The sequence below is a fragment of the Hyaena hyaena genome, unplaced genomic scaffold (genome assembly GCF_003009895.1).
Source record: "Hyaena hyaena isolate Hyena2069 unplaced genomic scaffold, ASM300989v1 scaffold_20, whole genome shotgun sequence".
Taxonomy (NCBI): Eukaryota; Metazoa; Chordata; class Mammalia; order Carnivora; family Hyaenidae; genus Hyaena; species Hyaena hyaena.
In genome coordinates, this window is record NW_024080652.1 from 6,382,578 (window position 1) to 6,407,930 (window position 25,353).

The 25,353-nt window shown below is 49.8% G+C and overlaps 2 protein-coding genes and 1 non-coding gene across 6 annotated transcripts; 2 read left to right on the plus strand and 1 right to left on the minus strand.

Moving 5' to 3' along the window:
- Positions 1 to 65: 65 nt before the first annotated feature.
- CPSF4 (cleavage and polyadenylation specific factor 4) lies at positions 66 to 15,154 on the plus strand. Of its 3 annotated transcripts, none has more exons than XM_039225997.1 (8): positions 66 to 300; positions 2,736 to 2,786; positions 5,282 to 5,434; positions 7,669 to 7,764; positions 8,162 to 8,255; positions 9,432 to 9,504; positions 11,033 to 11,203; positions 14,251 to 15,154. In XM_039225997.1, the coding sequence occupies exons 1-8, from the start codon at positions 198 to 200 to the stop codon at positions 14,317 to 14,319; spliced, it is 810 nt and encodes a 269-aa protein (XP_039081928.1). In that variant the 5' UTR covers positions 66 to 197; the 3' UTR covers positions 14,320 to 15,154. The 3 variants fall into 3 exon arrangements, with proteins under 3 accessions (XP_039081928.1, XP_039081929.1, XP_039081930.1); XM_039225998.1 differs by having other exon boundaries at positions 11,108 to 11,203; XM_039225999.1 differs by having other exon boundaries at positions 11,111 to 11,203.
- Positions 4,321 to 4,453, plus strand: LOC120228050. Its single transcript, XR_005527397.1, has one exon. It is a non-coding gene; the product is annotated as a small nucleolar RNA SNORA70 (small nucleolar RNA).
- A 1,019-nt stretch (positions 15,155 to 16,173) lies between the features above and the next one.
- Positions 16,174 to 25,098, minus strand: ATP5MF (ATP synthase membrane subunit f). Of its 2 annotated transcripts, none has more exons than XM_039226004.1 (4): positions 24,996 to 25,098; positions 18,613 to 18,720; positions 17,046 to 17,162; positions 16,174 to 16,305 (listed from the first exon to the last, which is right to left on the minus strand). In XM_039226004.1, the coding sequence occupies exons 1-4, from the start codon at positions 25,006 to 25,008 to the stop codon at positions 16,277 to 16,279; spliced, it is 267 nt and encodes an 88-aa protein (XP_039081935.1). In that variant the 5' UTR covers positions 25,009 to 25,098; the 3' UTR covers positions 16,174 to 16,276. The 2 variants fall into 2 exon arrangements, with proteins under 2 accessions (XP_039081935.1, XP_039081934.1); XM_039226003.1 differs by lacking the exon at positions 16,174 to 16,305 and adding an exon at positions 16,319 to 16,442.
- Between the last annotated feature and the right edge of the window lie 255 nt (positions 25,099 to 25,353).

A 25,353-nucleotide genomic window follows, 5' to 3' on the forward strand; every position in this document is an offset into this window, starting at 1 on the left:
ACAGGCCAAAGGCCGGCGCGGGCTCCGGGAGCTCCCGGCATCCCTCGGGCGGCGGCGGCGGCGGCGGCGGCGGCGGCGGCGGCGGCGAGGCAAGACAAGGCGGAGGACTGTGAGCAGAGGGTCCGGTGGCGGGTAGAAGTGTGAGGGCGGCGAGGTACCTGAGGGGTAGTCGGGCCGGTGTGGCCGCCGCCGCCGCCATGCAGGAAATCATCGCCAGCGTGGACCACATCAAGTTCGACTTGGAGATCGCAGTGGAGCAGCAGCTCGGGGCACAGCCGCTGCCCTTCCCCGGCATGGACAGTGAGCGCGGGGCCGCGGGCGAGGGGCGCGACCGACTATCCCGGGACCTGCTCCCCATCGGTCCTGGGACGCCTTCCCCCACCCTCCATCCTGAGACCCTTTCCCCCCATTCAGACTCGGGAGCCTCCCTTTCTCGGATCCCCTTTGATCCCCTGGGGCTGTTCAAATACACCCTTCAGGAGGGCAGGACCGTGTCTGGCTGTTCCAATAATTCTTGAATGAAAGCGAGTGTCCTGGATTGGAAATTGCTTACCTTCCCCAACTAAAGGAAATTAAGATCTTCCACTTCCAGCTCCCCATTTTGAGCACCCTCTTCTTGTTTTTACCAGTACTAGGCGGTTGGAGGAGTCTTGCTGGAGGAAGGACCACCTGTTCCTCTTTGTAGGAGATTCCCAATTAGACACTCAAACTTCATTTTTCTAGGACTTGCACCCAGGGAGCCTATCCCGCACTTTTTCTCTGGACCCCAATTAATCACAGCCCGGCAGCTGCCTGAGCTCCCTTCTCTACCTTCAGACGATAGCTCCTGGCTCCCCACGCCCCAACTTAGGTGGATGTCTCATACTTTTTTTATTTTTATTATTTATTTATCTATATTTTAAAGTAGGCTCCACGCCCAGCACCGAACCCAATGCCAGGCTTGAACTCACGATCCTGAGACCAAGACCTGAGCTGAGATCAGGAGTCTGACACTTAAATTGACCAGGCCACCCAGGTGCTGCCCCAATGTTTAGCACTTTAAAAAAACAAAAACCAGCAGTTTTCTTCTCTCCTTTCTGGAAACACTTGGAATCTAATGTTGTAACATTAAAGCTTAGAGGTCATTGCATTCAGTCCACAGACAGGGCAACTGAGGCCTGGGTTGGGGACAGGGACTTGTGGAAGACCACTTGGTCCACAGCCATTCGGTACCTGGTGGAACCAGGTGAGCTCTCCAGTGTTACTGACTGGTTCGGTCTGCAGTTCCCCGTGTTGTGATTTATGACTGCCAGAGACCCATGTTCTCCCACTGGTCCGTGGCCTGGAAGGCCTCCCTGCAGCCTCATTCCCCTCAAATGGCCACACTTCTCACGCACACATGACCCAAGTTGTCTCACTCGTGCTGACGCTTCTCTGTGAGATAATGCTATGCCCATGAGATACATCTCAAACAACCTAATCCTATACACGCACAGGCTCCATCTCTACTATACACACCTTACAAGCAGCTGCTGAAGTTCAGATATATACTATACACCTATTCCCTACCCCTTGACACACATGTTCACTTCCTGTTTGTGCATGCACACCTACCTTTGCACACATGGCCTTTCCCTGTGTTGCATGGAACCATCCATGCAGGGCAGCTCCTGCACAGCTTTGAGTCTGTGAGGACATATGAAATAGCAGGGAGCCCACATACCTGTTCTAAGGAGGGTCACAGACATGCCTAGCCTTGGGTGCTGCCCTGGCTTGGGCCTCACACTTGGTAGGCATCCTCAGCACTCTGCTCACCCATGATCTAGCATGTGTGTTAAAACCCTGGGAGGCCACAACTCTTCCTCCTTTGTCCTGGCACGTCATTCTCCTCTTAGGTTTGGGAAGAATCGTCAGTTCTTACACTGAAGGCATACTCTTAACCTGTCCGCCTGAGACCCGGGTCCCAGGACTGTGAACTTCTGGCTTCAAGGAATGAAGCATCCCTAACCTCAGAAGAATGTCGGCCCAGAAACCCTCTTATATGATACTTTTCTTAGTGTAATACTTTAAACTTTTCGAAATACAAACAAGTGACACCCCCTCGACAGCCTTAAATCTGTCTTAGCAAAATCTGTCTGCTTCTGAGAATCCAAGGAATCTGTCGCAAGTTAGCAGAGAGAGGTATGAACATGGCCTTCTAAGATGCTGTTGGTGGGTATTCAGCAACTGTAAAATGCCTGCTGATAGAGAAAACTTTATGAAAACTGTGTATGGACAGTTTATTTTGGGATCCACGGCCAATGAATTCCTGGGCTCATTGCGCCAGCTTGCCCCTGGAGTCACTGACTGACCCCACACGCAGCCTTGATTCTCTTGCTCGCTTTACCTGAACCGGTTACCTCTGTAGAAGCAGAAGACTGTGCTTTCACAGTCTTAGCCCTCTGGACCATCCCATGTCCAAACTGGGGGTAATTCTGTGATATTGTGCCCCATCTTTCCCATACCCACTTGAAAGCATCTTGGGTATAGGAGGTTCTAAGAATAACTGGTCTCAGCATATGTATCTCATGTTCGCAGGGAATGGCTGAAATGGGCAGCTTTTTTCTGGCTCTGTCAGGCTTTGCATTTTTTTGCCAGACCGTTTCCTGTACCCTGAACCCTTCTTGGTTAAAGGCAAGAAGGGTCCCCTCCCTGTGTCTTCAGCTGTCCCTAGTCATACCTCACTTTGTTTGATGTCTCTGCTTTCCTTCCTGCAGAGTCGGGGGCTGCTGTCTGCGAATTCTTTTTGAAAGCTGCCTGTGGCAAAGGTAAGAAACCGTCAGCTCCCCTACATTCCTCCTGAGGTGCTTTCCACCACCCAGCCTCTGAGCAGATTTGTAGGCCATCAGGTCTGGTTTGCTGCAGACTAACAGTGTCCCTAGATGAAATCACTGTGCTTTGGATAGGCTAGGAACATGATGGGGTATTCTGCCCGAAGTTTAGAAGACAGGATGGGCCCTCACTCTAAGTCTGCCTTCTAACCTCACTTGCCCTGTGGCCCTGAGCTGACCTGTGACATGGGCAGAAGGCGTGAGCATTTTTCAAGATTACAGAGTTAGTGAGTGGCTGAGCCAGTGTCTGAACCTAAGCCTTTCTGATCCTATAGTCTGTATAAACTCACTGTCCTCTGTATCCTCTCATGAAAAACCCCTACAGTAGTGTGTCCTGTGGAGCTTTGTTCATACTAACCAGGCTCCAACAGAGGCTGCTGGAACCAGACCATCCATTGATTCATAAGGAGACAGATTGCTGGGTGGGACCTTACATGCCACATATAGGTCTGGGAATTTTTCTTCCTGTAGGCAAATTTATTTGGAAACTAAATTTTAACCAGAAGCTTGAGTAAAGAGCACAGAATTAGAGCAAGGGCATGTTTTTAATGGATGATTTTGGCAAGTTTGGTTCTATAACTCAGTCATTTATCACTGAAACAATAGCCCTGCCAGGTTGACCTCAGGCTGTCTGGTTGGACTATGTCTCCCACTGAGCTCCTGCTCTTCCTCCCATGTCTCTGCTTGGTAATTCTTTTTTTTTTTTTTTTTAAGTGTTTATTTTTGAGAGCGAGAGAGAGACAGAGACAGAGTGTGGGGATGGGGGGAGCAGAAAAAGAGGGAGACACAGAATCCAAAGTATGTTCCAGGCTCACAGCTATCAGCACAGAGCCCTGTGCGGGGCTTGAACCCACGAACTGTGGGATCATGACCTGAGTCGAAGTCGGACACTTAACCGACTGAGCCATCCAGCATTATATTTAAATGCATTATATTTAAAGTGCTTAATAGCCACATGTGGCCAGTGGCTGCCATGTTGGACGGCATAGATATAGAACATCATTGCAAAAAGTTCTGTTAGGAGGGTCTGGTCTAGGTCTTTCCCAGTCACAATCTCATTCTGGTTGGGCCTTCCCAGTGGTCTCGCCTGGCCACGAGTTAGAAAAATAAGTTTCCAAGGGTGCTGCTCTGTCCCATCTGAGTGGCTTATCGCTCGGGTCCTGCCACAGAAGGCCACTTTGTGTACAGTGCATTTCTTCAGTTCTGAAGTTGATATTCTTTCTTAATTCTTAGAGACTAAGTGGCACTTAAAACTAGAGGTGGAGCCCACTTGGGGTCCAGGATTCTGCTGGTGTTTTCCTTTACCTTCTGTTTTTAAGAGCAGTGTTTTCCAAAGCCCAGTTTTTTTGTTTTTTGGTTTTTTCACTACCTCTACAATTTTTGCCATGTCTGTGTATCACTAAACCTGTTCTTTAATTAACAAATAAGCTTATTCCACCACTACCCTAAGGCTTATTAAGTTCCCATCTTACTGCAGCCAATTAAGCCGACTGTGCCCTTTCCCCACGCGGCCCAGTGTGCAATGGTTGTGAACAGCAGCCTCCTTGGTAGTGTATGCAGCCTGTCGACTGTACAGGTTGCCCTAAGGGACCTTGGAGGCAGCCCTTTCTGGTGGACATTAAGGTTTGGCCTCATGCTATCTCCAGTCTAGGCTCCAGACAGGTCTGCCGGGTGCCTTTGGAAACCCTGGCACAGTGGCCAGGGTCCACATTGGCCAAGTCATCATGTCCATCCGTACCAAGTTGCAGAACAAGGAGCATGAGGCCCTAGCAGGGCCAAGTTCAAGTTCCCTGGCCGCCAGAAGATCCACATTTCCAAGAAGTGGGCTTTACTAAGTTTAATGCAGACAAATTTGAAGACAAGGTTGCCAAGCCACTAACCCGCCATGTCTTACCAGGTTGACCTCAGGCTGTCTGGTTGTACTATATCTCTCACTGGGCTCCTGGTCTTCTTCCCATGTCTTTGCTCTGTAATTCTTTTTTTTTTTTTTTTTAAGAGTTTATTTTTGAGAGAGAGCGAGGGGTCAGGGGAGCAGAGAGAGGGAGACACAGATGAGACATGGTGGCCCATCCCAGATGGCTATGGGGTTAAAGACATCCTTAATCGTGGCCCGTTGGACAAATCGTGGTTCTGCACTCACGAGAACCTTAGCACTGCCCCTCCCTACTCATGCCCACTAATAAGTCCTGCTTCTTGTCTTAAAAAAGTTTCTGTATTACAGTAATATCTGTGAAAGCATGGTTTGATATTTTAGTTAGGTTTTCTTTCCAAAGAAAGAAAACACAGAAGTACTAAAACTTAAGACATGTGCCCATGTACTGCCTTCTGCCAGGTGCAACCATGGCCTCCCAAGACGTGTTGCTCCCAGATATTGCAAGGAAGTGTGGGGTGAAGGTGCTGCCGTCATCACAGCGTGCTGTCTTTCTTGGCAGGGGGCATGTGCCCATTCCGCCATATCAGTGGTGAGAAGACCGTTGTGTGCAAACACTGGCTGCGGGGGCTGTGCAAGAAGGGGGACCAGTGCGAGTTCCTGCATGAGTACGACATGACCAAGATGCCCGAGTGCTACTTCTACTCCAAGTTCGGTAAGCAGATGGCCAGGCCCCTCTCTGTACTTGGACGTCCAGCCTCAGGAGCCCTGGGGAGGTGACACCCAGAACTGAGACCCCGAGAGGATAAAGAGCTGCTCAGGTGCCCACAGTGTCTGCCACCTCCCATCTTTACAGCTCTAGATGGGAACCTCACGCTGTGCCCGCCAACCTTAGCTGACCCTCTAGTTTCAAGTTCTTTGGGAAGTTGAGACAACTGAGGGTCCCATGGTGGTTGAGTGAGCAGTGCAGCTGGCGGGAGGCCTTGTTTCCACTCACGTTGACCTTTTCCCTCATATTGGCTGCTGCTTCCAGCCTGGTGTCTCTTGCCCCCCATGTCTGAGTTGTTTCCTTCTCTCTGGGAGTGTGATTCCAGTTATTAGTTTGTCCTAAATAGACTATCTTGTGGTGGCCAAGAGCTCCACTCCTCACCTTGAGATTGCCTTGCTCCCTGTGTGGAGAACACGTGCCCCTGGCTGTCCTGAGTGGACTCCATGGAGAAGTGGGAGCAGAGGGGCCGCTGCTCAACAGAGCTCTTGTGCTCCCTGATGGAACTAGAATCTACCACTCTCTGCCGTGGACAAGGTTGCCCAGGAAGGAGCCCTGCTGGTCAGGATGAGGATGGGCTCTGCCGGCCCTGTGCAGGGACTCGGCGGTGGGGCTGGAAGCCTGCTGTACATGTGACGGGCTGGGGGTGCTAGGGAGCACTGGATGGCAGTGCACTTTCAATGCACTGTCATCAAGAGACATTAATTATTCCAGCAGCCTGACAGGCATGCTCTGCTGGTTTAGTAATGACAGTTGTGTTTTTTTTGTAGAGGTAGCATAAGCTGTGAAGTCAAAGCACAGATAGTGAGAAATAGGACCCAGGCTTCCCAGCCCCCCAACCCCCACACCTCCACCAAGCCAGCAATGGAAACAGCACTGGAACGAGTACTGGAAGAGGGCATCCCCTTTTCATGCGTGCCATCTCCCATCTGGACCCAAAGGCGGGAGACAGCCCTCCCAGGCAGACTTTTTTCTTTTTTTTTTTAATGTTTTTATTTACTTTTTAGAGAGAGCGTGAGCAGGGGAGGGACAGAGAGAGGGAGACACAGAATCTGAAGCAGACTCCAGGCTCTGAGCTGTCAGCACAGAGCCCGACGCGGGGCTCGAACCCACGAACTGTGAGATCATGACCTGAGCCATAGTCGGATGCTTAACCGACTGAGCCACCCAGGCGCTGGGCAGACTCTTAAGGGCACCCTTGAAGGCTGGCCTGGGTTCCTTCATTCCTGCCGGGCCTGGCAGCCTCCCTGATGCCTCTGACGCTCCTCTGCCTCCCCACAGAGCTTGCCCTGGTGCACATGTACTGTCTGCAGCTCCTGTCACCTGTGACACAAGTGAGGGTCCTCTTTGAGCATTAGAGGGCCGGTAGTAAACAGGAGAAACCCAGTCCTTGTCCCGTGGTGCTTTTATTCTAGTGGCCCAGGGAAAGAGGCAGCTGACAGCAGTGAGACAAAATGGAAAATGATATGCCCCTCCCCCACTAGCGTTTTGTCTTTCTCTCTGAAAATGAATACATGTTTAAAAAAAAATGATATGCAGTAAGCGCTCTAAAGAAAATAAATAGTGATAAGACCACATGAAGACCATATTTTCCTTTAGGCTAAATGGTCAGGGAAGGGATCTGAAGGCTAAGAAGGGGCTGGTCATATGGAGTGAGGGGGCAGTGTGGCTGAGGGCCGAGGAGCCTGGGGAGGGGTGGTCTAGACCACAGAGGGGCTTGCAGATCTAGAAAGGGGTTTGCGTGTTCTCTGGCCAACAGGGATCAGATTGTCCTTCCGTGTGGTTGGATTGGGGAGGGCAAGCGCGGAGGGGGTGGATCTTGTAGTTAGGTGAATGACACTGCTGGCCAGCTGGGCCATTTGTTCCTGAGAGGAGCTGTCATCATGAAGGCTTTATCACATTCTGCCACAGGACTTGAGCCTTGAGTTCCCAAATCTTCCCTGCGTTTGTTCTGAAAGGTGGAATCCTCAGAACTTTCACTGTCGCTGTCCCAGCTAGTAGATGTGAAGGGCTCATCAGAGTGGACCAGTTATTTCCTGTTCTCAGTTGGTGGCTTCACATATTTGGGCCCCTGCCCAGTGTCCAGGATGCCCCTTTGGGTAAGGGAGAGAGCCATGAGGTGGGTCTGGGTCCAGCTCTCCTAGACCTGCCCCAGGTGGATGCACGTCTGGCTTTCCCCACAGGTGAGTGCAGCAACAAGGAGTGCCCCTTCCTGCACATCGACCCCGAGTCCAAGATCAAGGACTGCCCTTGGTACGACCGTGGCTTCTGCAAGCATGGTAGGTGTCGGGGTGGCTGGGTCCCAGCAAGAGGCTGGTCCTTGCTTCCTCTCCTCATGTGACCCTCTATCTGTCCCACCTGTTCCAGCGAAACCTGGTGTTAGGCATCTGGGGCTAGTGAGGCTTTTTTACACCCTCAGCTCACCCAAGCCTCCCAAAGCTCCTGTGTGGACTGCACTCTCACCTATATTTTCGGTAAGGAAACTATCGGGTTAGAGGTTGTATGCCCTGCCTGCTGTCCCTTGTGAATGGATAGGAGGCAGAGCCAGCATCTAAAGCCCTGCTCTTGCTCTCTGCACCCCAGGTAGTGGTATGGGCAGGGTTCTGACTGGCACAGGGGCACGAGGCTATCCCCCGAAGAGGGGAGTCTGAGTGACCCGAATGCTTGGCTCCACAGGTCCCCTGTGCAGGCACCGGCACACACGGAGAGTCATCTGTGTGAATTACCTCGTGGGATTCTGCCCAGAGGGGCCCTCGTGTAAATTTATGCAGTGAGTAGCTAGACCTTGTTTCCTGACCCCACTCCTGCCCCAGGCCCTGCTGTCCTCTAGATCTTTGTGGGGTCCAGCTGGGCTTTGATCACTGGGTGGTGTCCCCACAGGGCCTGGGGCAGGGGTCACTGCTGCTCTCTAAGCTCAGAGGTGGCTCTGCCTAGCCCAGCACTTAACCTTTCCTGGGTCATAGATCTGATGAAAGCTGGGCTGCATGCTCCAGAAAAGCTCATGCCTTGCATAGTCTTTAGGGACCTCTGTAAGAACCTGAGCCCTAAAGGAAGGAGACTCCAGTTTGGGGTCTCTGTGGAGGCACTGTGCTTGGGATTCCACATATGCTAGTTTGTATAATTCTCACAAGTGTATGTGAGAGAGAGGATGTCCCCATTTCACACATGGGAACACTAAGGCTCAGAGATCAGCCACTGGCCTCGGTCACGTGGCGGTAGGGGTAGCACCAGGTCCGAGGCAGGTCCGTGGCCTCTGAAGCTGGGTTCGCCTTGCCCGGCAGGGCTCAGAGTTCCTCTCCTGGGCCTTAGTGCATATCTGTCACTTTGGGTGGTTGTGGAGTCGGACTTCTCCCTGGGGTGGTGCTGGGACTGCAGAGTAGTGTGGTTCACCCCCCCAACCCCCACCCCAGGCTGTTTCTGTCCACACCATGGACACCTGCACAAAAGCATGGTATCCTGGTCACTGCCACACCAGGGGCAGGTGGCAGGTGCTGTGCACTTGGCCCCACTTTCTAGATGAGAGCCAGTAGTCTGCAGGTGGTCCAGAGATTCCTGCTTGCAGGGTGGCTGGGCATGTCCCTCAGGATTGTGTCTTGTCAGGGGTGGTCTGGCACCTGAGTTGGACCCACAGGGAAGGGTGTGGTCCCATGAACAAAGCCCTCCAGGGTCAGCACTTTGTGAAGGTCCCAAAGGTCCTGCAGCTAAATCTGGACAGAGCTGCGTCTCAGCCCAGGCAAGTCAGTTCTTTCCACCCCTGATTCCCGAAGCTTCAGGGGTGGAGCTGAGACCCGGTACCCTACCCATGTCTGGACAAGTTGCTCTGTGTTTGGGCAGAGGCTGCCTGTGATCTCCCGGGGCCAGAATTTTGGAACACCGCCTGGCCTGGCCCCTCTCTCATCCCCTCTTCTCCTCTCATTCTCATCCCCTTTGGCTGCGTGGTGACCAGCCCTCGATTTGAACTGCCGATGGGAACTACCGAGCAGCCCCCACTGCCACAGCAGACGCAGCCTCCGACAAAGGTACTGTGCCCTGGCCCCTCCCTGGCCCCATAGTGCTGCCAGCCCTGGCACTGCCTGCCCTGGTGCATAGTCTGCCACAGACCCGGCTGGTGATGTGTGAGAGGGCAGGGACGACGTGGGACAGGAGGGGAGTCACCCTGAGTTCCAGCAGAAAATTCAAGGAGCAGAGCAGTTTGCATCTCCCCCTACGTGTGCTAGAGCCAAATGCCCATTTCACTTCTCGCCCCTTTTTGCCTGGCGAGTGCGTCGGTGGTGCTCCACGCACCCCCCCCCCCCCGCCACCAGGGACCAGAGTGGAGGGCAGCACGAATGCCATGGGTTTGCTGCTCTTGCTTCTGGTTCCAGCCCTTCCCGTTATAAACAGGGAAACAAACTCCTAGAGGGAGGGCCTCACCTGAGGTCCCACAGCTGGGCAGGAGCAGCTGGGGAGCAGAACTGAGGCTGACTGGTTCTCCCGCCAGTACCCTCAGTGCCCTGAGTGGAGATTCTAGCAAAACAGGCTGGGAACAGAGCTGAAGGACTAGCTGGCTCCACTCTTCTAGACAAGGGGGTCCCACAACCCAGCAATGGGCTGATACCCTCAAGCATGAAGAGAGGGAGAAATGCCATAGACAAGTGAGAATCTGCACCCCCCAAAACCAAGGGCACCCGGGAGTCAAGGTTTGGGGGCCCAGAAGAAGGGCTGGCCAGGTGTCCTAAGCAGGGTCTCAACAGGCTGAGTAAACCCACCTACTGATCTTGAATCCTTAGCTCTTCCCTGGTTGGACTCTGAGCCCATTGCCGAAGCCCTGCTCATCCTTCAGTGCTACAGGCTGAGCAGCCAGTAGGAGGCATGGCCTGCTGGCCTCGCTGCACTGACCCCCACCCTCACTGCACTGACCCTTGTCCTCAGGAGGCTGTGGGACGACTCAGAACTCCTCACAAAGCCAGGAACTTGGTGTGGGTACAGCCATGACAATCTGGGGGTTTCTAGCTCAGTGCTCCTGTATTTGCGGGGGCTGGGAACCCTCTTGGTTAGGAGATGGCCTAACTGTCTGGTCCCCACCCCAAAACCCTCCATCCCGTTGCTCACGTGACTCCCTAGTGGAGGGCCCTCTCAGCCCCTAGACCGCAGGTCAGCATGTCAGCCTCCAACTGTTTTTCTGTGACTGTTGCTCGCCGTGTAGGCTGCTAAACATCTGGCTGAACCAAGCGTTCATCCTGACCTGAAGCTAGAACCTCAGAAACAAAAGTAAGGCCTGCTCATGCCCTCGCCCTGCTGCCCCAGAGACCACCTCGTCTCTTTGGTGTTTTGTTTTCTACTTTTATTTTTCGTTTTTGTGTGTCTGCATGGTGTTTTTCGGGCAGCGGCTCCTGCCATCATCACCAGATGTTTCTTTTTCTGGCTGCTCTCCTGAGCAGGGCCACCGCGGAAGCCCTTCTTCCTGCTGGTCATGCGGGAGCAGTCCCGCCCTCTTTTCCTGTCCCCATTGGTAGTCTGCGTGCACGTGTTTTCCGCAGTAAAACCGTGTTGTGTAACTCTTTCCAGCAAAGTAACAATCCGCCATTACAAAGGTCGTCCTCCTTGATCCAGTTAACGAGTCAGAACTCTTCTCCCAATCAGCAGAGAGCCCCGCAGGTCATCGGGGTCATGCAGAGTCAAAACAGCAGCGCAGGCAACCGGGGACCCCGGCCGCTGGAGCAGGTCACCTGTTACAAGGTGAGTCCTGGGGCTGGGGGTAGGGGCAGGGTCTTCACAGTCAGGAGACGTTTCCTCATTCCCCAGTTAGTTTTGAAAAATGTAAACATCTATGTTTGTGCCAACTATAAAAGTGACAGTGGGCTACTTGGTGAGCTAGAGACCATCCTGCTTCCTTCCATGACACACTAGGGCCAAGGGAACCATCACACATGCTGTTGAATGCAAAGACAGAGTTTGCGGGAAAGGGAGGGAAATCTTCCAGAGGCCAGTAACAAAGTAGAAGCACAGTTCAGGGGAAGGGCATAAGCCCTGAAGCTTCTGGATGTCCTCGCATCCCGCAAGGGCACATACCCAAGGAAGAGGGACAACTTTACCACTCAAGAAAAAACAGATTAGAATCCCTCTGAACAGACACAGAGTGGGACACTCAGGGGAAGGGTAAACTTTTAAAAGCCCTGCTAGAAAACTTGTGTTTTTCTTGGCTCTAGAGGGAATGGGGGGAGATAAGTGCCTTGAGACTTCATAGTCACCACTGCACCCTTCAGGAGTTTGGGGCTGTATGCACACCCTTGGTGAGGGCTGGAAACCTACAAACATGAGTTTTTTGTTGTTGTTTTTTTTTAATGTTTTTTATTTATTTCTGAGAGAGAGAGACAGTGTGAGCAGGGGAGGGTCAGAGAGAGAAGGAGACACAGAATCCTAAACAGGCTCCAGGCTCTGAGCTGTCAGCACAGAGCCCAATGCGGGGCCCGAACCCACGAACCGTGAGAGCATGACCTGAACTGAAGTCGGACGCTTAACCGACTGAGCCACCCAGGCGCCCCCAAACTTGAGTTTTCTAATCGGAAACAGCCCCAGATGTGGGCCCCTGGTGTCTGGCTCTATGAGGAATTTACTTTCAACCTGACCACACAGAATTCCGACAGCTAGAGTTCCGAAGAATGAGTTCATAATTAAAAGTCGCAAAACCCATTGAGGGAAGTCAGCAGAAACAACTGATAATAGAACTAGGCTCACAAAAACTTCAGATTTCAGTATTAGACAAACACAGAATTAGTACATGCTTTCAGGTACAGTGTTCTCTCAATCCCACCTTTCCTAAGACAGCCACTTGACTCAGTGTGCTGTGTTGTCACAATTTTTTGTTTAGTGTTCATTCACGCCCCACAGGGGACCCCACTTAGAGAAATGCTATGCCAAACTTACTCATATAAGCACAATGAAAGTACATTTTAATGGAAATAGGGTCCTCGTACAAATAACTTTCTATAGTCTCTTTTTTCTAATGTTATGTTGTGGATCAAACTATGTCAATATATGTGAATGTAATCTGTTTCACTGGCTGTGTAATATAACCACAGTTTACTCTCCCAGTTCTCTGTGGGTAGCGATTTATAGTTTTTGTTACTAAAAACTGGCCTGGATCTGACACTTAAACATCTGTGAGCCTGAGCCCTCGTCTGATAGCAGCATCCTACAAGTAGAAGGTCCAAGTCGAGAGGTGTGTGCTTAGCTTAAATTGTTCCTAGAACTTTTCTCTCAAGAAAGGCTGAGCCACTTTCCAGAGCCATCAGTCACTCACTGAGCACCTGCTCTGTGCCGGCTCTACTGAGAAAACCAAGACTATTACTGCTCTTTCCCAGGAAGGGTTTGTGTTCTGCAAGGAGGGGAAGGCAGGTGCCCCCAAACTACTAAAGTTCAAAGCGTACTTGGGTTTAGGGAAGGCCTCAGACATTTCTGAGCCTGAGCTCTCCCAGATGAGGAGAGAACAAGACAGCTTCCAACCAGTCACTCGTCAAGTACAAGGAAACAGGTGCCATGAGGCAGTGTAGCTGTTCTTTGGACCCCCACCCATCCCCTGCCCCAGGACTCTGCAGCAAGGCCTCCAAAGCCAGCTCTCCCAAGCCCTGGAACTTACAATGGTGGAGTCGGAATCCAACAACCTCTTCTCACGTCAGGCCCTTCATGGTTGATAATTCAAGGCACCTTGTGGGAATCCTGGGTTCTCCAGGGCCAACTGTGGAGGCTGACAGACACGCCAGGTGCTATGAGCAGGGGTCCAGTGAGTCCTTCCCTCTGGTGATCTCTCCAGTCTAAGGGCCAGCCGGCAGCTCCACAAGCCACTCATCCAAAGTCGCACATACGTATCAGACAGCCTTGAAAATGTAGGCACCGTGGGGTGAGGGGGATAGAGCAGGCAAGAGATCTGGGCATTCCAGGGTGAGGAAGCCGGGGGCTGGCAAGGCTCTGGGTGCGTTAGTGCAGGGTGGGTGCCCCTGCCTGTCTACTGACCCTTGTCTTATGCTTGAGGCTGCCTGTTCACTACTTTTTAATTTTTCTTTTTGAGGAGTGGAAACAATGAATGAAGAGAAGCTAAGGCAGGGCCTGGAAAATCAGAGCTGGGACAGGTCACAATCAGTGCTAGATTTTTCATGTGATTCTCTGGGTCTGTTCACCCAAGTCTAACCATTGTCCCATCTCTCTGATCCTGTAACTGAAACTTGCCCCAGGGATAGCTTAGGCAAGTGTGCAAAGGGCAGGAGGGAAAATTCTGGGTGCAGCCCACCCTCCAGGTCCATGGCAGTGACTCCCCCCGAGTTGGGGAAGGAGCCTTGTGGCTTCTCTCACCTTGTTGCCTCCCGTCTTCAGACAGTGCCTCAGAAAGGTAAGTGACCGGACAGCCTTCCAGAGGGGCTTGGTCCCCAGACAGGTGGGGGAGCTCGAGTCCCATGGGCTTCTCCTCATCCAGCCCATGGACAGACCTTTCATGGACAGGCCCCATGTTTGACTGGGCCCAGCCTGCAGAAACCCCCGCTGTGTGCTCACAGGGCCACCCTCTGGCTGTGCAGCCTCCCTTCCATCTGCTGAGTTGCTGGAATTTCTGCAGTTTCTGTGATACCTTTGGAGCTGCTTCTTTATGTCTGAATGAAAGTCTGGATGACTGAGAATTTCAAAGTCCCCATTCCAAACCTGGTATTTGGCAGGTGCTATGTTACCTGAAAATTGCATTTGAAAACAGTGTTTTGTTTTGTTTTGTCTCCTCCCTCCCTTCCTGCTGTTCCCAGTGTGGTGAGAAAGGACACTACGCCAACAGATGCACCAAAGGCCACTTGGCCTTTCTCAGTGGACAGTGACCGCAGCTGGAGCCAGCTCAGAGCAGCCTGAGGGGCCCCACTCTTGGGGACCACCCCAGGCCACCCTTGGGAGCGTGCATTTAACTGTTTACTGCCAGTGTTGGTGCAACTCTGGCTGGGGCAGGCAGGCAGGCACGTCGGGGTTCATCATTCTGAGGGGCTACGTCTGTTGGTTTCCCTATTGTTTTGCTGTAAACTTTTTAAAAAGGGGACAGGTGCTCCAGTTTGGTCAAGTCGGCATCATGTATGTCTAGGCATCAACACCTGTCTGGAATTCCCTGCACACCACCCTCTAGGGAGGGGAGGAGGTGGTGAGGAAGGGCTCCTGCTAAGCAGTCTATAGGGAAGGCGGCCCTTCCCCTCGAGGCCTCATTAAACACCAGTTCCTGGTGACTCCAGGGGCTGGTGGATCATTTAAAGCTGGCCGTGCCTGCTTCCTCCACATCCTGCTGAATTCAGAAGCTGTGCCTGTCCACATGACTTGGATGAGGCAGCAGGGCAAACCTAAGTGTGCTCCTTGTCTCCACGACTGGGTCCTGCTCCAAGGTGGCAGTGGTTGAGAGGAAAGGCACAGGGCTTTCCAGTGTGAGGGTCTTTTCCTTCTGGGCTCATTTCCTTGGAGCGCCTACTTATCAGTGATATGGCTGAAGGTATGCCTTAAGCTGGAGCTGCAGACCACCCAGTAAATCAATGATGCAGTCCATCTGTGCACCTACCTCCTGCCCCTGAACCTGGAAATGTGAGACTGTCACCTGCAGCCTGCTGGGCAAGTGGGCCTGTCCAAGTTCAATTACAAGAACAATTTTTATGAGGTCGATTAAAGCTCGTTTTTTAAGCTGCGTCTGGTTACTTCAGGGACCCATGCCAAGGAGAGGACTCCTGCTCCTGGCTGCACTAGATGCCTGACATGAAGCTTCAATACCAGAGCTTGCATGTCCTCTTTTAAGAAATGTGAAACCCCTGGAGGGAAGGAAGGGCCTCTACTGGCAGCTGGTGAAGTCTGGAAGCTTGGCCTCTGGAACAGCTACATAGCAGCTCTCCTCCATTTCAGATGCTGGATGATACTTGCTTATTCAAATTTGGATCTTCTAGGAGATAATTAGCTTCAGCATCTCACCCCTTAGACCCCATGCCGTATATATGCTTACCACACACTTCTCAGGAGACCAATTCTGGCCCTCATATCACTTTACTGAAGACCTTTTTATTCTTTTTTATGTTTATTATTTTTAGGGGGGTAGGGGGGAGACAGAAAATCTGAAACAAGGCTCTCTGCTGTCAGAGAGCCCAATGTGGGCCTCAAACTCACAAACTATGAGGTGGTAACATGAGCGGAAGTTGGATGCTTAACTGACTGAGCCACCCAGGAACCCCTACTGAAGATCTCTGAAGGGTAAGGATAAAGGTGCTGGAAATTGGTAGCTATGAGCTCCCATCAGGGCCTGTTTTCCATTGGTCCCGAGTCATCCACTGAACTTCCTAAAGGTGGAGCTTCCTTACTAGTAGGGCCCACACTACTGAGTCCTGAGAAATACAGAAAGGTTGGGGAGGGGAAGGCATTCTTAAGAACTCCGGGCACCAGTTCCCCAGTTCCGTCAATGTAAAAGCATCAGCTGACAAAAGACCAGAAGTGTTTTCAATACTCCAGGCAGAGCAGGGAAACACCTCTGGGCACTTGCAGGCTTAACTAGATGACACCCTTACCTATGTGAGCTGGGACAAGACCCCAAAGGACTGGTGGGAAGTCCCCCATGGATTTAAAGCGTTAGGCATTCCACAAGAACCCCGCCTCGTGCAGCAGGAACTCTTCCCTGCCCTCAAGGGCAGGGAAATGGCTCAACCAGGGAAGCAGTCTGAGTATCAGTCATCTTTTATTGGAGGTTAATTCTGAATTAGGGTATGAAAGGTTTCAAAGGTCACGGTCAGGAATGCCGAATGTGCCTCCACACGGCCCTCTTCAGTGGTACTTGCGTAGCCGTTCATGTTCTGAAGTTAGAAAGGCAAGGTTGTAAGTTTCTTGTAGAGTATAGTGAAAGCATAAGATGATGGGAGGGTGGCAGGCTAAATTCATGTAAAACCATCCTGAGAACTCCTTCTGGGAGTCTCTGGCAGAATCCGGAGACCTGGAGGTACAAAGGCATCTTGGGAGCTAATCTGCCACCTGGCCAGCCTCTTCCTTCCCAAAAGGAAAACACACTCAAAGTCCCCAAGAGGCTGGTCTTCAGAGCCAGCATCACCTGGATTTCATAGACTGGCAGGGGACCGGACACTGACAGAAACTCCCCATGAAACCCAGTCAGCAGCTGCCATTGGATTTGTTGTGGCATCTCCCACCACCAGAGAGCCTCTTGGGTTTTAGAACCAGGAAAAGCCACCCTTTTCCAGAGCACTGAACAGACCCTGGATTGTACTGCTCAACCTATTTCTCTCCAAACTGGCTGCTAGGAAGATGAAGCCCAAATTTCCCACCAACCTCACATGGAGCCCTGCAGTACCTTATAGAACACTTCCTCTAAGTGTTACTTTTATCCCAGCTTCATGTTACTTTTTCCTGTATTTTCTCTTTGCCACAATTTTGTCACTTAATATAACATTCTATATTCTGACAAATCCTTCCAATTTTTCAGCTGTCAGCAGAATGATGGACTTGTAAACCTGACCACGAACCAATACCACCCTGATAGGAGAAACCCCACTGAAGGGATGGCAATCCGAGAGACACTCACTGAGTTCCTTGTAACACCGACAGTAGTTGAAAAGCACATAAGCTGCCAGCACCATAGAAATCCCAGCGACGCTCCCTTTCTTCACATTGACATACTTGTTGTAATACCGGTAATAACCTGCAAACAGGAGAGGAGGGCACTTTGTGCTTTGCTGTGAATGAGGCACACATTGCAAAGAGGAGTCTGGCTTAAGTTCAGGGATCCAGTCCTGCTGTGGCTCTTGAAGTCACTCACCCCCTAAGTTCACCGGCTGATAAAGGGAGGGACACACTGCCCCATGGGTTTTGCCCCAGGAGCCCAGGACAAGCCCCAGCTAGGCCCACCTTGATTCTGCCCCTATGCTTTGGCCTTTACCTTAACAGACTTGGCTCAGCCTGTTAGCCTCTGATCCTGCCTCACCCTCACCTCTGGCCCTATGCGATCTCCTTACCCTAATTCTGACCAAAATCCCAACCCCAAGGGGCGCCTGGGTGGCTTAGTCGGTTAATCATCTGACTTTCGCTTGGGTCATGATCTCACGGTTCGTGGTTTCGAGCCCCGCGTCGGGCTCTGTGCTGACAGCCAGCTCAGAGCCTGGAGCCTGTTTCAGTCTGTGACTCCCTCTCTCTCTGACCCTCCCCTGCTCACGCTGTCTCTCTCTCTCTCTCTCTCCTAGAAATAAATAAAACATTTGAAAAAAAAAAATCCGAACCCCAAGTAAGGGCCAATTAGCTGTGGTCAGCTGGGTCAGCCTATCAGGGAAGAGGAAGGTTTTGTGCGATCATCTCTTTCTGGGTACCCCCACCAGTGAGGAAAGTTTCTGCCCTCTGGGCTCATGGATTAGTTGACAAAAAAGAATGAAGTGATCCTAGAAGGCCCTACTTTACAACAGTGAAGGAAGGTGTGAAGGAGCAGTACAAGGAGCTGTGGGCATGAACAGGCCACATTCACTCATGCTGAGGAGTCAGGGACTGTTGTAAACTAAGTATGGGGAAAAGGCAGAGTATTCTGAGTTCAGGAAAGGCCTCACGGCAGAAGGAAACATGGCACACAAGAGCCAGCAACAGGATGCCCAGAACTGGAAAGAAAAATAGAAGAAAGGTACCCCCACTCCACCACACACACACCCAGGAAGCTGGAGACCACACAGGTCCCCATGGGGTGATGTGGGTCTCTAATTCCTGGAATAAGGACACTAGTTCCACAGGACTGATCTGATCGTGCACAGCCCAGAAGCAGAGATCATTTCAAACATTCATCCTGGACGTGCTGCCTGACAGGCAGGTGAGCATTACAATACAGACTGATGGCCACCATACTTGAAACTCAATTTCCTCTTTAAGGAAAATCTTATGATTTAAAAATGCTCATACATATTTAAAACGAAGGCAGTGGTACAAATTCCAAGCAACAGAAAACATTTTCTTGACTGATACCTCTTATAGCCAGCCTCTGATAGGACCAGTCATGGAGATTCAGGGGCTACCCATTCATCCCTGTCTTCCTCTACATAACTTATCAGTCTGAGCTCAGGGCAAAAAGAGACATGGGCATCTGGTTTTGTTTACACATGTCCATAGGCTCTGACCTCTTTGAAATGCACCAGCAATGCCTTTAGGGGTGAAATCCCGCATTAGTATCCAGCCTGGCAGCTCTCCTAGCTTCACATCCATGAGCTTCTTCTCCTTCATTGGTACTAAAAAGGAAGAGCAGAAAAACACTCTGAAGAACCTCTAGTAAGACAAACAATATCCTTTTATGTCACTTACTTCAACTATTCAATAAAATCACTACATAGAGGTTGCATATAAGTACTATTATGAATAAATATACCAAATTCATAAGTCAGAGTCTATATAAAGGGATAGCTTTATTAATGAACAAGATTTTGAAGAACAGCTTACCGGGAGTAACTAGGTAAAAACAGAACCTAAGGGTCATGAGGAAGAAAGTAATCAGGGGCGCCTGGGTGGCTCAGTCGGTTAAGCATCCAACTTTGGCTCAGGTCATGATCTCGCAGTTTTTGAGTTCCAGCCCCATATCGGGTTCTGTGCTGACAGCTCAGAGCCCGGAGCCTGCTTCAGATTCTGTGTCTGTGTCTCCCTCTCTCTGCCCCTCCCCTGTTCATGCTCTCTTTCTCTCAAAGAATGAATAAACATTAAGAAAAAAAAGTTTTTAAAGAAGGGAATGGTCTCCCTTTCCATCCTCCCCACAGAGATCAACTTTAAAAAGCTGCTGAGCAGATATCTTCTTCAGGGTAAGGAGTCAAAGACTACTGTCCTTTCTTAAAGATGACCAACCAGAGAAGGAGCCAGACTAAATTCACTCAAAGGTTTTTTCTCCACTTTGGGGATCAAAGGAAAGACTGAAGTTACTTCAGGAGTCCACAGAGGGGAATCCCACAGATCTCAATATCTCCCAACATTTAACACGGGCAAGGATTGTTGAGCCATCAACAGAAATATAAGTCTTAATGGCAGCTTCTAATTTGCTATAGGTTATCTGGAGAAGCAAGCATTTGGCCTAGATGGACCAGACTGAGGGTTTGTCAATGGGCCACAAGCGACAAGTAGAGGCATAAGACCATGACTTGCATACATAGCTTTAGGGTCATGGTTTAGACTGCCTGTCCCAAACAAACTGGCCCCAACCTTCCATCTAGACTCATCTAAAAAATATGGAGCACCTACTGTATGTCAGGCAGCATTCTATGCACTGTGGGTACAGCACCGACTCCAGACGCGGGCCTTGCTCTCCGGAGCCAACATTCTATCGCCAGACAACCATTTTATCCACTCACCGTACTTGAGCCAGACTCCTTTTTGCTTCTTCACCTGAGGGCTTTTGTATGTGCAGTGCTCCTGGGCCATCACATGGCTACCTCAACTTAAATGCTATGTCCTAAAAGGCCTCTTTCCCTGTCCCCTTATCTCAATCACTAGTATTACCTTCCCATATAACCTCTGAGCTCCAGTTCCCTTGTCTATTAAATGGCTATTCCAAGCACTGAATGAGAATCTATATAAAAGCATTTGGGCTGCCTGGGTGGCTCAGTCAATTAAGCACCTGACTTCAGCTCAGGTTATGATCTCACAGTTTGTAAATTCGAGTCCCGCATTGGGTGAGCTAGTGCCCCACTTCGGGTGAGCCCCGCTTCTCTCTCCCTCTCTCTTTCGCACCCTCTCTCTCTCAAAAGAAAAAAGAAGTACTTCCAACAGTACTCAGAACTGTAAACTGTTAATATTATTATTGTTGAAATGTCATTAAGATCTGAACTAAGGTGAAACAAAAAAAAGACAGGTAGAGAAAGAAATGGCATACAAACCAATCTTTAGTACATTTTTGGGTTTGCTTGTTTTAATGCTTATTTTTGAGAAAGAGAGAGAGTGAGGGGGTGGGGCAGAGAGAGGACAGAGGATCCAAACCAGGCTCTGTGCTGACACCAAAGAGCCTGATGTGGGGCTCAAACCATGAACTGTGAGATCATGACCTGAGCTGAAGTCAGACGCTTAACGGACTGAGCAACTCAGGCACTCCAAACTTTAGTACATTTTAAACATAAAGGACTTCAGGGATTAAATATACCCTTTAGTTCTATACAGAGAACTAATTAGTTTGGCAGTATTTTTGAAATATGAGATAGTCTCCAATGAACCAAATCTCTTCTGGAGAGTTTAGTGTCAATGATATTAATCCAACACCAAACAATAATGTCATCCGAGAATGACCTATACCTTTCTCTGTCACCCTATCCATGCTATTCCTAGAAAAGTTTAGTAGTACACATCTTACATGCCAACTGTCTTCACTTGGATCAGGAAGCTTTAGTCCATGGATAACTATACCACATTTCTTCTTAACATACTCCATACCTTTGCTAGTCTCAAAGCATTCTTGCATGCAGTGAGGAGTACAAACATGTCATTCTAAAACCAACTGGCTTTAAATATGACTACATGGTGGGGAGTGCATGACAAAGGTATAGATGGAACTAGAATGGCAGAATATTGCTAACTATGGACACTAGGTAATGAGTATAAAGTGTTCATTACATTGTTTCCTTTGTATTTGAAAGCTTCCATAATAAAGTTTAAGAATGCTTTTAAAGGGTGCCTGGGTGGCTCAGCTGGTTAAGTGTCCAACTCTTGGTTTCAGCTTAGAACATGATCTCATCGTCATGAGATTGAGCCCCGTGTGGGGTGCCACACTGAACATGGAGCCGGCTTGGGTTCTCTCCCTCCTTCTCCCCTCTACTCCTCCCCTGCCTGTGCTTGCTCTCTCTCTCTCTCAAATAAATAAATAAATATTGTTTAAAAATAAAATTATAAAAAATACATAAAAATAAAAACGCTTTTTAATAATAGGGCTATGTTGGGGGAGATATGCAAAAGAAAAATTTTTTCATTAAAGTTTTTTGTTAGGGCACCTGGGTGGCTCAGTCGGTTGTGTCCCACTTTGGCTCAGGTCATGATCTCTCGGTTCTTGAGTTCAAGCCCTGCGTCAGGCTCTGTGCTGACAGCTCAGAGCCTGGAGCCTGCTTCAGATTGTGTGTCTACCTCCCTCTCTCTGCCCCTTCCCCGCTTGTGCTCACTCAAGCACGCGCGTGCTGTCTCTCTCAAAAATAAACATTAAAAACTTAAAAAAAAGTTTTTTGTTTCTTGGTTGTTTTCTGAAAGAGAGCAAGTGCATGCTGGGGAGGGGCAGAGAGTGAGGAGGAGAGAGAATTCCAAGTGTCAGTACAAAGCCTGATGAAGCACTCAATCTCAGGAAGCCAAAACCAAGGGTCAGATATTTATCGCACAGAGCCACCCAGGCACCCCAAGAAACACATATTTTAAGTCAAAGTATTTTTTACTAGTATCAGGCTGATTTTTTTAAAAACTCAGGTCACTTCTGGGCCATGTAAGCTATTTTTTTTTTTTTAACATCCACACAATCTATAAAAACATATTCACATCGTGACCACATTCAGGGGTTGGCATCGTGCCGTGGCACAGCACAGGAGAAATTTCTATATATTTAGACACATAGAGTGTTTCCTTAAGAAACTAAGAAATTTATAAGCACAGGTGGGAAAATCACATTAGGCTTAAGGAAAGCCAAATACAGCACCGTTGACAAAACTCTAGGAGATGAACAGATTCATCAGAGATGCATCTACACTTTTTCCAAGAATTTCTCTTAACGGAAGACAAAGACCTCCGTCTTTAAGCAGCCATATTGGAACCCTCCCCCAACACTCTTCTGCAGTACCACACATCCCTCTGCACTCTACCAGCGGTGCAGTGTGGAACAGAGTAGACACAGGAGTCGTGTTCTGGGTTTAGTGCCACTTCACTCCTGTGTGCCCTTGGACCAATATCCACCTTCTGTGCCTCAGTTTCCTCCTTTGTAAAATAAGGTTAAGAATAGCATTCACCTTGGTACTTGGCTCTACGTACTTTTTATTTTTTTATTTTTTTTTTTAAATTTTTTTTAATGTTTTATTTATTTCTAGGAGAGAGAGAGACAGCGTGAGCAGGGGAGGGTCAGAGAGAGAGAGAGGGAGTCACAGACCGAAACAGGCTCCAGGCTCCGAGCTGGCAGTCAGCACAGAGCCCGACGCGGGGCTCGAACCCACAAACCGCGAGATCATGACCTAAGCGAAAGTCAGACGCCTAACCGACTAAGCCACCCAGGCGCCCCTCTACGTACTTTTTAAATGTTCTTTTTAAATGTTCATTTATTTTTGAGAGAGAGAATGAAAGCAAGGGAGGGGCAGAGAGAATCCCAAGCAGGGATCTCTGCAGCACAGAGCCTGATGCAAGGCTCCAACTATGAGATCAACCTGAGCTGAAATCAAGGGTCGGATGCTTAACAGACTGAGCCACCCAGGTGCCCCTAGGTACTAAGTAAATGGAAATTATCTTTCTTCCTGTGGGCTATGTCACAGTTCATGGTGATGTCATACTTATAGTGAAGGCTGACAAAGGGGTACATGTTCTTGTATCAGGGTAGGTGGCTACCTGGCCTGATTTTATGAGTTCAAAGAAGCATACTGACCACCTATATGAAGAGGGATGAAAATGGTAAGTGTCTTCTGAGTGCTAAATCCAGCCCAGAGGTTGGCCAGAGAGTAAAGATTTCAAGCCACACAAAGCCTCTGTAATACAGTCTTTTTTATTTTTTAATTTTTAAAAACCATTCTTGGGGTGCCTCGGTGACTCAGTCGGTTAAGTGTCCAACTCTTGATTTCGGCTCTGGTCATGATCTCACGGTTCATGACTTCAAGACCCACATCGGGCTCTGCACTGCCTGAGATTCTCTCTCTCCCTCTCTCTCTCTCCCCTTCTCTGCTCACTCTGGCTCGCTGTCATTCGCTCTCAAAAAATTAAATAAATAAACTAAAAAACACACACAAAAAGATCGTTCATAGCCCACAGACCAAACAAAACAGACCATAGGAAATCTAGCCCATTGCTGACCCAATCTCATTTATTGCTGTTAATTCACATTTCCATCACTTTATTTGCTAATAAACTAGTGGCTTTATGCTCCCGTGACAGACACCATCTAAAAGATTATCAGAACTTGGACTTCAATTCCTTCACCTATCGTGATGTTGGATGGACCAGAAGTGACATGACGCTGCTCAGTGGTCACAGAGTGAAAGCTGGATGACTAACGCTCCGCAGTGGGCCAGGCAGTGTTTCAGGGACCTTACATGTACTAAGTCGTTTAGTCCTTATTCCACAGTGCTCATCACTCCACTCTACATAAATAAGATGCCAAGTCTCAATGCTTCCTTTTCACATGTCATCTTGTTTAAACAACAGAACCACTGTTAATAAATATTCTCACGCCCATTTTTACAGATGGGAAAAACAGCATCATTCTCATTTTTTCTGCTCCCCTCTTCATATCTCCATGCTGATACTTAAGAATACAGAAACTGGGTAGGTTCATCAAAACTCTGTCTCAGGGAGGCCACACCACATCTCTGACCATTATTTTCATCTTTAAAATTGGGACACCTGGGTGACTCAGTCAGCTGAGCAGGGGGCTCTTGATTTCGCCTTGAATCATGACCTCACTGTTTGTGGACGAAGCTGCAGACTGACTCTACACTGTGAGCATGGATCCTGCTTGGGATTCTCTCCCTTTCTTTCTTCTCCTCCGCTCGCGTGTGCTCTAAATAAACTTGTATCTTTAATAAAATGGGATTAATGTTCCAGACAGAGACTTACTGACAAGGCTACTAAGAGGCTCTAGGGCTAAAACATGGTTTCCATACAAAAACAAAATCAGTGCATATAGTACAATGAGTGTAGACTTATACACACGTCACTGAAAAGCTTGCAGATCATAAGGCCATCCTTGCGATTAAAGCTGTTTACCACGAGGCCCCAGACACCTAATTTGCACCCAGGCTCAGCCCTTTCACCTGTTGTGACCTTGAACAAGTCACTTCACCTCTCTAAACCTATTCAACACATATCCAACATATATGCATGAGTCCAACCTTAAATGGTGCACACACTATCCTAGGTGTTAGCTCCTCCGGGGGCTTAATTTGAGCTTCAGCTTTGGGAAGAAGGGCAGAAGATGCGCGTAGGATTCAAATGCAAAGCGCCTGTGTGATGGCGGGGACGACTATAGCGATACTTCAATAAGGGGAGAGATGGCAGCCGGAAATAGTGCATTCCCAAGTTTGCAACCGCGTCGCCCGGTTGCCCTCAACCTCCCCGCTGTAGCCAAGAGACATGGGCCCTTAAGGAGGCGGGCGGCGCGGCTGAGAGAGCAGAGAAGGGCCGAATGGTGCAAGACCCTGAGCAAACGGTTCGGTGCGCCTCCGGTAAGGCCGCAGAGAAGGCCCTGAGTGAAGGGGAAGGGGCTCTGCAGCCCCCTCCCCTCCCAGTGCGGTTCTGAGCCCCGAGCCCCGGACCACGTATCCTGCCCTCAAACTTGTAACCTTAATACACAGGTACTCACCGGGTGACGCCATCTTGGAGTCCTGGGTGTCCGCTGTACCGGGCCGCGCGAGGACTGCTGGGTAGGGAGCACGCGCCCTTGCGAGAGCGAGGAGCAGAGGTTCATGGGAAGCAGGTCTCGGCCCGTGCGAGGCTGAAGCTGCAAGTGCGCCATAGAGGGAAGGGCAAAGTCCCTGGAGTGCAAAGCCCGCGTGTTCGGTAGTATAAAAGCAGGGGATGGGGTAGGGAGGTAGGTGGGTACGAGACGGGGTGGTGGCGGTAGGGCTCAGCCTGGGCTTCCCATCATAGGAAGGAGGAGGCTGGAAGGGACCCAGAGATAGGAAGTGAGGAGAAAAGAGCATCCTGGCTTTCTTACTTTG